Here is a 14,794-nt window from a genome sequence, read left to right on the forward strand (position 1 = left end):
GTTTTTGTTACGCAATACTTTATTTTCAGTTAAATTCAATTCCAAGTGATAAATCTAGTACATTTGTCCTGAAATTAGGCCCTTGTTCCAGTGGCGTGTAGAAAGTCTACGAAAGCTTTATCAAATCCGTGATACCGGCTAGATATGAAGTTTGATATGGAAGGATTCTCGAGTGCGAAGGATCATTATAAAATATTTAAGTTGCACTGGCCGTTGATAGGAAACTTATTTAGACTGAACATCTTAAATCTAATAGGTAGTTTTTGATATTATAATAAATGCACAAAATACTCTCATGTAGTAAAACTTGAAACGAGAAATAACAATACATTTCCACTGAATTAATAACTAGTCAACATGGAAGTCAGCAAGAGCATGGAACATACATCATTTTGGCACAGACCATAATAAATATTTACAATACTTCAAATAAAAACATTTCGGAAGTAACAGAGAAGAGTCTGTCTGATAGATTTGTGGTAGTTTTGTTATAAAATTAAATAGAATAATAGATAGATACAAAAAATTAGGGAATAATTTGTGCATTTGACATGGAACTAATAAATTAAGTACGTAGCTGCCTTTGAATCTTAACTAAAAATGCAGTGTATTACATGTTTCATACACAAACTAAATTGTGCCTAAAACTAAGCTACAAAAGATCTAAAACGAAATAGGTTACTGAACCCAAGTTAATTAATTACGCCTCTACATTGTTACAAAATATATTTTTAAATATCGCAGATGTTTGTTAATTTGGGGCTATAATATTTTCTTGTGTGTACTAAAAATAACACTAGTACAGGTCTACTTTGAGTTTACGCTTAGATGTTAAATGCACGATGCTTAACGTTAGATTTTATGACAATAGTGTGTCCGTGGCTTACACGATAGCTGGTGGCGCGTAGATCTGCAGCGTTATTAGGCGTACACAGACGCGGGCGGCGGACGGAGGGCGGGGCTTAGCCGAGGCCGTGGTCCTCGAAGAAGCCCTGCGGCGTCTCCTCCTGCAACAAGGGTCATCACTGAGCCAGTGCCGCTCGTGGCCGCGTTAGACCGAGCCATCGCTTTTCGGCAATGTGCCACAAAAAACAAAAATAGCTCCTTCAACGTCATCCAAATATTAGTTACCAAAAAGTAATTCAGCACAAAACAATGTATAGATGAACTACACTGAAATGTCCCACCGACGACTATCTTCGTTCAACTACATGGTTTCCACCGTGGCAAAAATCGGAACTAGCGATCCGCTATAGACGGTGGCCCCCTGTCACTGTCAAATAAAGGACAGTTCAGTGTAGTTCTACTCTAGATTCACATCTATACAGTGACATCAAATGTAAGGTACGACATCTAAATAAAACATACTGTAATATAACACGTTTATTAAATCTAAGCAATAATATTTTTATAAAAAGGACAACTGTCAAATCAGCACAACGCGCACCAAAGTTGCATTAAATTGATATTGCACATTCAACATGTCGAATATACTAATGTACTGATATTAAAAAACGTTTAAGCTATATAAAATTACTTTTAACTTATTTACATTCATAGTAAACTACTTGTAAATGGTATGTCATATCATAAAATATTTTGTAAGATATATTTTAATTAAAGGAATATTACAACACTGAATATTTCATAGGTACTCGTTTTGTTTATAAAATTACCAAGGTACTTTTTAAGATCTCTCTTAGTCTTTAATACTTATAAAAATAAACATTTAAATCCAGTGAATATAACGCAGAATAAACTGCAAAAACAAGGACAAAAACCATAAGAAATAGGGTATAGATAGACACCATCAAAGAATCTACTTTTTATATACTTTAACACTTCACTGTGGTCAATATGGAAATAATAATATAATGTGTAACGTCACTTGTATATATACTGTCTCCAAAGAAAATCAATGCTTTTTATTACAGAATGGCACTTTATTTGGAGTAGTAGTCCAACATCTGTGGTTACCATCTTCCAAATCGAATGGAGAGGTCAGTAAATATATTATATCAAAAACAAAGTATGATAACGCAATTAAACTATGTAAAAAAATAATCAAAAAACCTTAATCTATAAAAACAAAGGTACTCATAATAGGTAAAAATATTTCGATATTTTGTAAATTCGAATTTTCATAAGAAATTAAACGTCTAATATAAATTAATTTAAATTATACAACAAAAATATACATATTATTCTGGCAAGTTATCGATCAACAATTTTTCAAACTTTGGTCATGTTTACGAAAATATTAATATTTACATACATTATATTCCATATTATATTTATATTACAAAGGGATAATAATATACGAAACCTAGTTTTACATATAAATTTTTAAAAATATTTAACCTAATAATAAATTGGAATCACGTTTGGGAAGAAAATCAGGCACAGGTTTCGTTGCCTGTTATGTGGACTATAAAACATTAGCCAAAAATATGAACAAACAGACAATTTCAATATAAAATGTTACAGTTATAAAATGTTACATCAATAAAAATATTCTTATTCTTATAATTTATAAAACCTTAATTGTACATTCAAGTCCATAAAAAACGTGTCTTTTTTAGGCGGGTACCTACTCATTAGCGAGCTGTAACCGTTGCATGCACTGTAACCAAAAAACAGTGTGTACAACATGGTTCGTTCGTTACAAACTTTTTCATATTCTTTCACCGTAATCTATTGTACGGACGACAGTGCGTCAAACTATTATTTACAATAGATACGATGATTACTACTAATTTAAAAAATGTCTTAATTTCTGTTTGTTCATACTCTTGTCTGTATTAAACGGCTTTATTACAAAAATAACTGGTATAGGCTTAACACTGCCTTAAAATAACGTGACAATTGACACATTTCGCGTTGACACAATAATGTAATGAGAAGGACCGATCGAAGAGACGATTGCAATTAGATTGCGCTGTTATTTAAACCCTAATTATTTTTGTAATAAACCCGCAAGAGTTCTACTCAAATATGTCAAAATTTGGCGGCTTAGTTTGTCGCAGCCCCGGGTGCGTACGCGCAGCCTCAGAGCAGTCCCACCTCGCGCAGCGCCGCATCCACCGTCTCGTCCTAGCAAGCCCATTCCAACTAATATAACCACTCATAAAGCAATGCTCATTCCATGAACCTTTGATAGAGCAGGAGCATTCAAAGTAAAATAATTATAAAGTCACGTATATGTATAGGTACACTAGCTGTGCCCGCGACTTCGTACGCGTAAAAACCCGTTTTCGCAACATTTTTCATTATTGCTCTGCTCCTATTGATCGTAGCGTGATGTTGTATAGCCTATAGCCTTCCTCGATAAATGGGCTATCTAAAACTGAAAGAATTTTTCAAATCGGACCAGTAGTTCCGGAGATTAGCGCGTTCAAGAAAACAAACAAACAAACTCTTCAGCATTATAATATTAGTATAGATTACACGTTACGTTATCCCTGCGTTGATAGAAGAATACAATCATTGCTATCAAGAGACATTTGTATGAGATCGTGGTATCTCTTGAACGTACTATCGGCAAAAGTGTTAACTACCCATTTCCAGTCATGTCGTCTCGTTCTATCACAAAGAATCACCATTTGATGAGCGAGAGCAAAAACAGAAATGGATAGTTAATTCTGTGGCCGATAGTACAACAAATGTCACACGCTGCGAAGTGATGTCACTTACTTTTCTTTTTAAATGGCCATGTTTAAAAGTAGGCGCACACCGTTGATTTTTAGTTGGCCGATAGTTGTGCCCGATTTTAATTTGTATGAAGAATCGGTCAAATCGAATCGGCGTAGTGTGCGCACTCCCATACATGCCCATACTGATCAACTGCCCGACTAAACTATCGGCCGACGAAAAATCAATGGTGTGCGCCTACTCTAAAGGCATATGATCATCCGATCCTAAAAAAAAAGTATGTTATCGTAGGGGTTTTTTATACCTACCTAGGTACGTAAAATACTGATTCCGAAAGAAGTTATTTCTTTTTTACTAATCTTGCTGTAATTAGATGTTGAGTTACTGCGGAATTGTTAGTAGTTCACGAGCGAAACAAATTATTATTTTTTATTTACATTAATTAAGTTGATTAAGACCTGAATGTCAAAAAAGATTTGAAAAATTCAACAAATCCAACCTCTTAAGAAATTAAAAAGCTTTCCAGTTAACATTAAATGGATCGTAGCACGAGAAAGATAATAAGTTCAGTTTGTTTTAAAACGGTTGGATCGATTTTAATACGGCTCACTAGCACATAGCCGATAGTTAAGATTATTTTACTGGCATATTATACCTACTCTAAATAAATAGAGAAGCCTCTTCAAAAGATAGTTGTTACCAAAGCCCTCTCGTGTTACGACGTAGGAAAGGAACAGGAACATGCAAGAAAACAGAATTTTCCTTCGAACCAATGTATTTCCACATCCCAATACATACACGCATGAGCAGCAAACCATCACCAGGTACACCGTTTCACCATGCCACAATCAGAGCAAGTGTTTATTTACTTATTGAGCAACTATATCATGGTGCCAATTTAAATTGTTTTACAACGAATACCAAGGTATGATTTTGTAACCAATGACAATCGTCAATTTTTAATTAATGGAAATATTTTACAGGTCTGAGACCAACCATCATGGACAATGAGTAAAATCTGTGATACAGCGCTCAAGCTTGGGTTATTGTTAGTTGTTAGTTTGGTAACAACGCATAAACGTTCAAATAAATGCATAATTTGAATTGATGAAAAAACTTTTTTTTTCGTATGTAGGCGCACTTTCAGGACATGTGAATCGTTTGTCATAATCATCGCACAATAATACATGAAATCTTTCAGAAAAACACCAAAATGCAAGGGAATGTCAATGAGCATGATATTAGTGATGGCATGCTTAGGAACATGGCAAAACGGTGTACCCTATACAATCGGTTATTAAATAACTGTTAACTACACATACACAACGAAGCAACAATGGCGTACATATAGATTACATATGATGCATACGACCTACGTCAACGTACATATTAACTTACACTCGGGCGAAGTCTAGAACAATATTACAAATAATATATCTATACAAAGTTCTAATACGCCTTTAGAAATGATTTTGAAGAGTCGATTTGTATGTCCTAAAATGTGTAAGTGAGATAATGTTCATGCAGTGTTATTATTGATACAGCTACAACACGCTACGCTATGGATATAAATATAATACATAAATAAAGATGATTCCGATGAATAAATATAATATAATGAGGAAAATTGAACAAGCATTGATGCATGCACGAGGATAAGGTGTATTTACAAAGAGCGACCATGCAGAACTGACCATTGAGCTACATTAGGACAATAATAGTACCTATACATTTTTGTCTGAGGCAGGATCCACATAGTCAGAATAAACAGGCGCAATCGTATACCTTCATTCATGAATTTCAATACACTTTATAGACGCTCAGAGTCATCAACATGCGGACAATGCCCGATTCATTGATCCCAAAAATGATTGGATTTGCTTATATGCGGAATAGTTCTTTATTCCAGGCATAAAAAGTAAAATATGTAGTCTGAGGAATGTAAAAGAACTCCTCAATAAACAGGTCTGATAAGCAAAACCTTACTAATTGATCGATATTGATGCAAAATATTTTTAACAGATGATTAACTCGTCACCGTACACTACAGTGACGAGGAAAATGTTAAATGGATCATGCCTAGACGAATCAGCTACACATCAAGAAGGATAATACGAGTAGGTAGAGGTAGTCTCGGTATCGCGGTGCCATCCGCGGTCAGTGCAAGAGTCCGTCGTTCAGGTCCTGGCCGAGCATGCATCCATCACACCAAAAGAAGATTAGCGAGTGCAGTGGGTTATAGCAGACGTGTAAGGCCTGGTTTTCATTAAAGTGATGACGAGAAGAGATGTGTTTGAATAACCACTTTTCGTCTCCTCTCTTCTCCGCTTTGATGAAAACCGGGCCTAAGAAACGAATCCGCGTCACAAAGTGACAAATGACGCTCGTACTGTGACGCTTGTTTTGTAAACACAGTACAATAACACATTAACATAGCAGACGTCAAAGCACAAACGTGCAAGAATTTATACGAGTATTTCAGCATACATAAAACATGATAGATTATGAGCTAGTGAACGCCAGACCTACGTCATTTTATAAAAGCTGAAAGTTTGTCAGCGTATGCTTCCAATATAGGTTAGACTGCTGGTGAATCATGAAGTTTGGGTCATCGTGGCTTTGGCAGCTATCCTGAAAAAACTGTCTGGCAAGGAGTTGGAACTGTAAAAACTATCTGGCTGATGTGAAAACAACTTCTAATCATTGCCCAAATATTATGCATAAAAATCAGATTTCTTGGTACAAACTTTCAGCTTTTCTTTTATAAAATGACGTAGGTCTGGCGTTCACTAGCTCTTAGTCTATGATGACAGTATCGGTGTTAATGCGTGTACCGTTTTTTTACAAAGCTGTTCAGCACACTACGAGTAGGTATCACCATCCACAATGTAGCGCGGACTCTTTTTATATAACAAAGGTTGTTAGTTCAAGCGCAGTGTAACCCAACCCCTATCTGGCCACACAATACAGCATCTTTTTGAGTGCAAAGTGTGAATTGTGTCCTATATTTTTATACCCTGAATTCCCTCCCTTGTTTCGAACAAACATCAATCCCGTTTTCTATCGAATCAGTAATGATATCAGTTGGTAGGATAGTTAGCAAAGAAAATAAATATTTAGAAGTTTTATGAATTAAGAATAGCATAAACTATCAGCATTCACTTTAGTATGTTTAAATAGATGCACCACAAAATATTAATTGGGGTTTAATATAAAATGCAATTTTTATGTGTTTTCTACTAATGTCACTGTGAGCAAAAACTCTAACGATTATTAAATGTTACTAATTTATTTAAACACCTTAATAATGCAGTAACACGCAATGTCGGTCACACCATTTTTGCTATGTGTCTCGTTTGTGCACAGTGCAAGGTTTCAATTTATTGGGGGTTACTATTATTTCATTGTAACAGTGATAAACTATTTTTTATAATATTTAAATAGCAACTTTTTCTACTTTAATATCAAAATTTATTAGGCACTAATAAAGCTTCTAATTTAATTGGTCTTTTTATAAACTATATCATTAGTAAAAATTCAGTGACTAGTGCAAATAGCAAATATAATGTGCACTGGAATATCTGTAACATCTAAAAACAGCACAATATGTGTTTGATATGTAATTTGTTACATTAGTGTTTTAGATGTGTTTTATAATTAACGGTTAAATACTATAAAGGCAGTGCCTACCTACGTCTATAGTTTAGTGACTCTAACATACAACGAAAAGGCACTACCGAGGCCACTGTCCTAACAAACTGGTCCACTTCACACTTATCATTACAACAATCGAGATATGCGTAGACTAGGTTCGTTTGTTTCTGAGCAAAATGAGAATTACACACAATTTTAATAGTGTCTACTAAATATTGCATAATGTACTATTCAAATAATACAATGAATAAGTATAACCCTTAAGACTACAGCTATTGGCATTTGATTCCGTATTGAAAGTTTTAAAAATGTAACTTGTATACGTCTACAATAAATTAGCTAAATTGTGATCATAATTCATGAATAAATACTTTCCCATTAGTCTATTATTTGCGTCATAAAAATTTAAATTCTATCAAACCTTTATAATTTTATGTTTTCATAATAAATGAATCTTTTATATTATATTGAAATATATCATTTTCTTTAAGACAAAAAAGGATTCTTAAAATTTTAATATCTACTTTAAATCTATTTAAAAGATAGATGTAATTGATAAAATTGTCAAATAAATATTAACTACGATTAGGAATTGAGAATCATGTAAGTATCATAATATTAGGAACAAATGAAGTTAGTGTTCATAGAAAACATAATTGCACAATCATGCAGATTAAAACGATATTCAGAATAATTTTATAACTGGTTAAAATTCGAGCACCCCTGAAGAACAGACATTCTGTGTAAAAATTATGATGAGTATCAATGTCGTAGTCGGATTGTATAATCCGCCGTTTTACATTACCACTAGGCATTTTACATTACAGCTCTGTTTTGTAATACGGCGGTTCAACGTTTAGGCGGATTGTCATTGCGATACGTTCTTCAATACGGCGGCCCACGTTTAGCCGCATCGTACTATTATTTAAATTGTAGGGTGACCATACTTACAAAATAAAACAATGTTTAATGAAAATAAATTTTAATAAGACATTTCTTCTCACGATGTTCCTTAGTAATTAAGTAAGAATTATTATCTTCGTTACTGTAAGTAATACTAAATTATATATTTGGCTTCAGTAATTTTTTTGTATACTTATTTATAAATCACAGGGGACAGCCATCTCAAAACAAATAAACTTTTTGAAAGTTAATAATTTAATAAAATATTTGGCTTTAGTCATTAAACGTAATGAGTAATCACAACTATCACAAGGTTCAAACAAACATTTTAAAATTAAAGATATCTCAAAATCTTCACCGGCCACTGTCATAATACCATACTTTTTGCTCCATTAATATTGAGTAGGATTCCGCCGAACACCAGAATCCATAGCCACTTTAGCGGTTTTGATGTGGGCTATAACCTCCAAAACTCGGTCCCTTGTCCACGGTTTTTTGACTGTTCCACATTGTGAAGAATAGAAATTCTTCAATTGCAAGTTAAAACTGTTGTTAAACTAACTGTCGACACACATATTTATAACTTTTCTTTATTAGATTCAGAAATAACCCCGTAATTTAGCAACACATTTTCTGCATCCGACGCCATTGTTGTTGTTATGTCAGGCAGCGCCACGGTGTTGAAAATTTGAACTAAAAACTGTCAAAGCGGCGGGTAATGACGCGCTGTTTTACATTACGGCTAGCCGTATTGAAGAACGTTTGGCGCCGAATACATTCCAGCGGATTTTCATTCAGCCGTATTCAATCCGCCTAAACGTTGAACCGCCGTATTACAAAACAGAGCTGTAATGTAAAATGCCTAGTGGTAATGTAAAACGGCGGATTATACAATCCGACTACGACATCAACACTACATAAGAATGTCTTCTCTTCTGTTCTGCTAAGTATTCAAATATTGCTCCATCCCCCTATGCATATAGAAACGATCTATCTTGATTATTGACTGTTAAATTTTCCATAACCACTTGGTGCCATGGTTGGAGAGTTTTGTTACTACACCACATTTTATTGGTTTTATCCTTGAATGAAAATGAGTAACTTATATGGAGATGATAGTTCTAACAATAACAATTATTGTAAATATGAAAATAACTCTGTCATATTAAAAACTTTAGATTCAATATTGATGAATTTTGGGATATGTTTATGGGATTTGAAAGGACGTTTTGTCGCAAAAAGTTCACAGTTTGTCCCCTTTTATACGCGTTTAAATGCGATGACCTCTTGTATGAGTATAAATCTTATACAAGTGGATTTTTACTGGTATATTTCCACAGTCAAGACAGGTCGTTTCCAGCATAGTTGCAATACAACGGCCCCTTAGACAAGCTCGTTGTCCTGGCTACTGACCTCCTGCAACAGGTCCTGCGCGGCGATGGCCTTCAACACGTTTTTCTTGGACGTCTCCTGCAGCTCGCCGCCCAGCACCAGCTCGTCCAGGATGAAGTACGCCTTCTCGAAGTTGAAGATGATGTCCAGCTCGCACACCTGGAATGTGACGAAACCATTCTGGAGTTCGAGAAAGTATAAAAAACAAGACGACAAAAAGACAAGACCGGTCAACCCAACGTGGCCTAACGCTGAAACGGTTTTTTATGTTTCTTCGTTCGTTTTAGCCAAATGATGTCCACTGTTGGACCTAGAGGACCACTGAAGGTATCTCCCAAGGATTTCTACACCGAAGATTTAATGCAATAAAAACTGAATGCATTTAAAAAAAAATTCTCCATTTTATATCTGCAATCGACTTGGGTCATAATCAGATGTTTTGTCTTACTTTTTTTTTGAGTTCTTAAAAGGGATATTTCAGTAAATTCTCTCTCCATTTAATAAATGCTAATAAATTATTGAATCAAAGGTAACTGTACGATACAACAACATGCTAAGGGCTGGACTAATTTTAATGACTTGTGATAGGAAGAGATGATTTTGGACCTAGAAAACACCTGTTTATGTTTGCAAAAAGCTATGAAAGACAAGCCAGTATGAAAATTGACACTTCTACTGATGAAATCTTCCCTACTGAGGAGATTATTCTGAATACTGGCTGTTAATGTTTAATAGTGATGAAATCTTTTAATAATGAACAACCTAGTAAAGCTGCAAAGTATTTTGGTTGGGAAACACACTGAAAGAAAGCCACCCTGCAAAGTTAATTACATTTCATTATTAATATTAAACTTTTTTATTTATTGATTCACTTATGTGACTATCCTACTAATATTATAAATGCGAAAGTTTTTATGTCTGGATGTTTGTTACTCTTTCACGCAAAAACTACTGAACAGATTTTGTTGAAACTTTATAGTATTATTGTTTGTAACCCAGATTAACATATAGGCTATAATTTATGCCAATCTGTGACACAAAATTTCACGCAGGTGAACACGGGCAAAAGCTAGTTTATTTATAATCGTGTCTCTAATGAGTTATTTCTATGAGTTTGTAACGTAACTTACACTGCCAAAGTACTTGTCGAGCAGCTCCACGTAGCGGTGGATGAGCTCCAGTGTCAGCAGCTCATTGTCCTCCTGCTCCATGGCGCAGCAGAAGTACAGGGAGGCGTATCTGTGAAATAGTGCGGTTGCCTTCAGTAAGTGCCTATTTGTATAAATAAACAAATAATTTGATAATGGCACAGAATCAGATTGTTAGTAAAAAAAAACTCAGTAAAACTCATTTATTTCTGTAAGTAGGTTTTAAAAAAGCACTTTTACATGTCCCAGTATTAACCCTACCACTGCTTCAGGACAATAAATGGGCCAGTGCTGAGAAGAAGCAGCGCAAGAAACTCAGACACTATTGTCAGCCTCTTTTTCAAAGGTTTACAGGTTTTCAAAATACATAGTTATAAATATTTATGCGAGCTAGGCAGTTACGCATCCCAAACATTAAAATAAATAAAATTAAACAGTATTTTTGATATGACTTTCTGTATGAACTTCTATGTATTTTTCCTGCTCAGTTGAATGAGTCGTGACCACATTCATATAAAGCTTAAGTGTTAATTTTTAAAGCACAATGAAGCAATAATGTGATTAACAAACACTGGGCTGGATCTACCTCACCCAAGTGAATTAACTGAAATAAAATAAAGCCTCGTCACTGTTACAGGCTATTCTGATTCAATATCACCTAATTTTGTAGTAATTTTTATCGAAACTGTAGATTAGAACAATAATGTTATCAAAATGAAAATATTGTTTTTCCTCACCTTTTGTAAACAACTTTCACATCTTTCCACTCAAGAAAGGAGCACATCTTAGGCTTGCGCGCCAGGACTGTGGTGATCAGCTCGCGAGTTATCTTCTTTTTTAACTTGTCTGGATGAGCCACGTACCATTTTTGCAGACGGAGCTTGCCTTGTCGGCTGAATAATAACATGAATTGCATCTGAAACAATATACATTATTTATCTACAGAATAAATAAGCTTTAATCATTACTTCATTAATTCCAAGTTATGCTACGTACTTAGATTAAGTAGCAAACGAGCAAAAAAGGCTACAAAGTTGTCAAGCTTCAAGAATCAATTTTTACCATTTTTAGAAGTTGTTCTTGCAACTTTTACAGCACAGTAATAATACTCAAAGTGGAATGTTTGAACCGATGCTTGTTTCTTTCTTTACATTTCTGTAAAATGTAAATTTTCGGTAAAAAAACCCACTGCTCGGATTTTTTGTGAATCAAATTTTGACGAATTTGACAGCTTTTTGACAGCACAGCCCAGCCCACAGATCTCCTAATTTTTTTTATGATGTTTCACGGCTTTGAGTACAAGTCAATTGTTCGTTTGCGTGATATTCTGGTGAACACTTTTCTTCCACAACAAAATCTTATACATTCCACTTCTTAACGTCTATTCTTAAGAATCTGATAATTTCTAGGGGCGAAACCATTCAAGAGTTCGATGAAAGTATAAAAAAAGACTGGCCAACTCAACGTGGCCTACATAACGCGGAAACGGTTTTTTGTGTTTCTTCGTTCGTTTTAGCCGAATGATGTCCACTGCTGGACCCTGGACCTAGTGGACCACTGAAGGCATCTCCCAAGGATTTCTACACCGACGATTTAACGAAATAAAAACTGAAAAAGAAATAGACTGTCTTTTTGGCATTATTTGTCAATCGTCACCAGCCAAGTCAGCAGCAAATGCAGCAATCAGAGACGATTTTTGCTAATAGGTACAATGTTTTGAAGAAAGAAAGTAAACTATGAGCATTAATATCAAATTATGAAGAAAAATTCGTTGGGTTACTATTGTCCAATATTTTACAACTGTTGTTATTGCATACCTTTAAGAACAGGGACTTTCCTAATAGCCACTTTAGGGCTTTTGCCTACAGTGATATGCTTATTGCTTACTACACCAGTGGGTAACGATATTTTTCAAGAACGAGGGATACCTTTGTCTGAAGCAGCGGTGATAGGATACATCTACGGTGTTCTTGGTATTGTAGTATTCTCATGTCACGTTACGTTATGTGTGGCGGGAATCATACGACTAAAGAAGTTATTTACAATATATTTGTGGACTATGATATTTTATATGATAGTCAGTTTGATATTAGCCTTTGTTGTTAGTATTGAAGCAATGTATTTTGGTCATTCATCTTTTGGTGCACTATACTTAATAGTAGCATTAATGTATACGGGCATATTAATATACTTTTGGATTGTGATTCAAAGTCAGTTATATAATGAAAAAGAAGAATCTAATGTTATAAATATCCATATTACAATAATATGAAAATGAATTGTTTTATTTTTTGTTATAAAGGACAATGTTCGTTCTCCATACATTGTTCGCCGTTAGATCAACAGTGCCGAAAAAATACTTTCTAGGTTCTAAATGACACAAATCTTTATGTTAGAACAATTATTCCTGGCGGACCAATTCTATAAAGTTATTGATAGCAATATTGTTATCATAACCTCTTACTTACTAGTATTGTATTATAATATTGTATGCACATCGATTTGGGAGATTTTCTGTATTGTAGTTGTCGCAGCCAAATTGTATTATAATATTGGACGGGTTTTGGAAATAGCTCGGCGTTCCACTTTTATGATTTACTTACTTACATTTTGCACGTAAATAAATAACATGAATCCTATGTTTACTTTCCACTCTTGACATTTAACACGTGACTTACCAAACTAACTATCTCCATGGTTACCGTCTTAGTCTATGCATGACTAGGGATTGAACAACTTTTAAGAGAATATTATTAACAATTCTCGATAATTTTTATCGATTAAAAATATTCGGTATTTGAATCGAAAGGTATATTCAATTTTATCAATATCAAAATATTCAATTTTAATAATAAAATAAATATTATTTACTACCACCTATGAAATGTTCTGAAAATTGCCTGGAGCGCTCCCCCAATCCTGGGTTTTCCCTTTCCAAGCTGAGAGGACATCATTTTGGTTCTATCGATACATTATAAAGGTACTTAATATTTGAAATGTATTATCAATTATTGTTATAAGCATTTTGAGCGAATAAAACTTTCAATTCTATTAGAACTTTAGACATTTCTCTCACTTTAAGCGGCATTGGATTTTTCATCGGATTTTGAAACTGTTACAGATATATTAAAAAGATGATCCCATATTGTTGTCATTGTCAATATCAGTATTATGATCACAATTCTTTTTATTTTATTCATGACCTTTTAGACCAGTTGGACACATTAGATAGCTTCTTGTAGTATCGTGCAATATATTTTTAACTTTTAATTAAAATCTAGTCATACTGTAGCAATTTGGACGATTTTTTTTATTTACAAGATCGGTATCTTATTGTCTATGATGACCGCAGTCAACATCACTATTACGTGGATTCCTAACAATGAAGTACGGCATTGCCTTGTGCCGATTTTACATAGATTTTATCGACACAAATTATGGAACTTCATAGGATATGGAGCAGGCCACGCCCTAAAATGTCCGGATGTCGTCACAGTATTATGGAATACATATAAAAGACTTTTATTATTTCATTTTCTAATCCTCAAGTGTCCATTACAATCTAATTAATATTTATGTATTCAAAAAGTAAGAGATTAATTTTGATACTTTACTGCTGTGCCCAGGAATCTAAGGCCGTTTCTGACAATGTAGAGGTTTTACCTTCCAATAAAACCGCCATTGTGCTCCGAGCCTTGTCCGGGGGAATGGGTGAGAGAGCTATTGCTGATTTCATCGTTTTAACAGGTTTTTTCGTCTGGCAACACTGGTTTCCCGCCCTTTTTCCTGCAACATAGACTACAAACCGCGCGAATCATCCCCTCCACCAAGTGTGGGCGCCCATCATGGCGGCCGTCCATCGCTCATTGCTCTCACCAGGGGCAATAAAATGCCCGGACAAGGCTCGGAGCACAATGGCGGTTTTATTGGAAGGTAAAACCTCTACATTGTGCTTCCTCGCCTTGTCCGGGGGAATGGGTGAGAAATGTCTGTTAACACCTGGTGAGGGATAGATGATTAGCGCTTTGACCATAACGGTCCACATA

General features: G+C 34.7%; 1 protein-coding gene across 2 annotated transcripts; it reads right to left on the minus strand.

Annotated features, from left to right (window-relative positions):
- Position 1: 1 nt before the first annotated feature.
- LOC135077009 (AP-1 complex subunit sigma-2) lies at positions 2 to 11,979 on the minus strand. 2 transcript variants are annotated; one of them, XM_063971601.1, is made up of 5 exons: positions 11,811 to 11,977; positions 11,486 to 11,664; positions 10,731 to 10,839; positions 9,622 to 9,759; positions 2 to 1,007 (listed from the first exon to the last, which is right to left on the minus strand). In XM_063971601.1, the coding sequence occupies exons 1-5, from the start codon at positions 11,811 to 11,813 to the stop codon at positions 963 to 965; spliced, it is 474 nt and encodes a 157-aa protein (XP_063827671.1). In that variant the 5' UTR covers positions 11,814 to 11,977; the 3' UTR covers positions 2 to 962. The 2 variants fall into 2 exon arrangements, with proteins under 2 accessions (XP_063827671.1, XP_063827672.1); XM_063971602.1 differs by lacking the exon at positions 2 to 1,007 and adding an exon at positions 1,371 to 3,093 and having other exon boundaries at positions 11,811 to 11,979.
- Positions 11,980 to 14,794: the final 2,815 nt, after the last annotated feature.

Source organism: Ostrinia nubilalis, chromosome 12, assembly GCF_963855985.1.
Source record: "Ostrinia nubilalis chromosome 12, ilOstNubi1.1, whole genome shotgun sequence".
NCBI classification, from domain to species: Eukaryota; Metazoa; Arthropoda; class Insecta; order Lepidoptera; family Crambidae; genus Ostrinia; species Ostrinia nubilalis.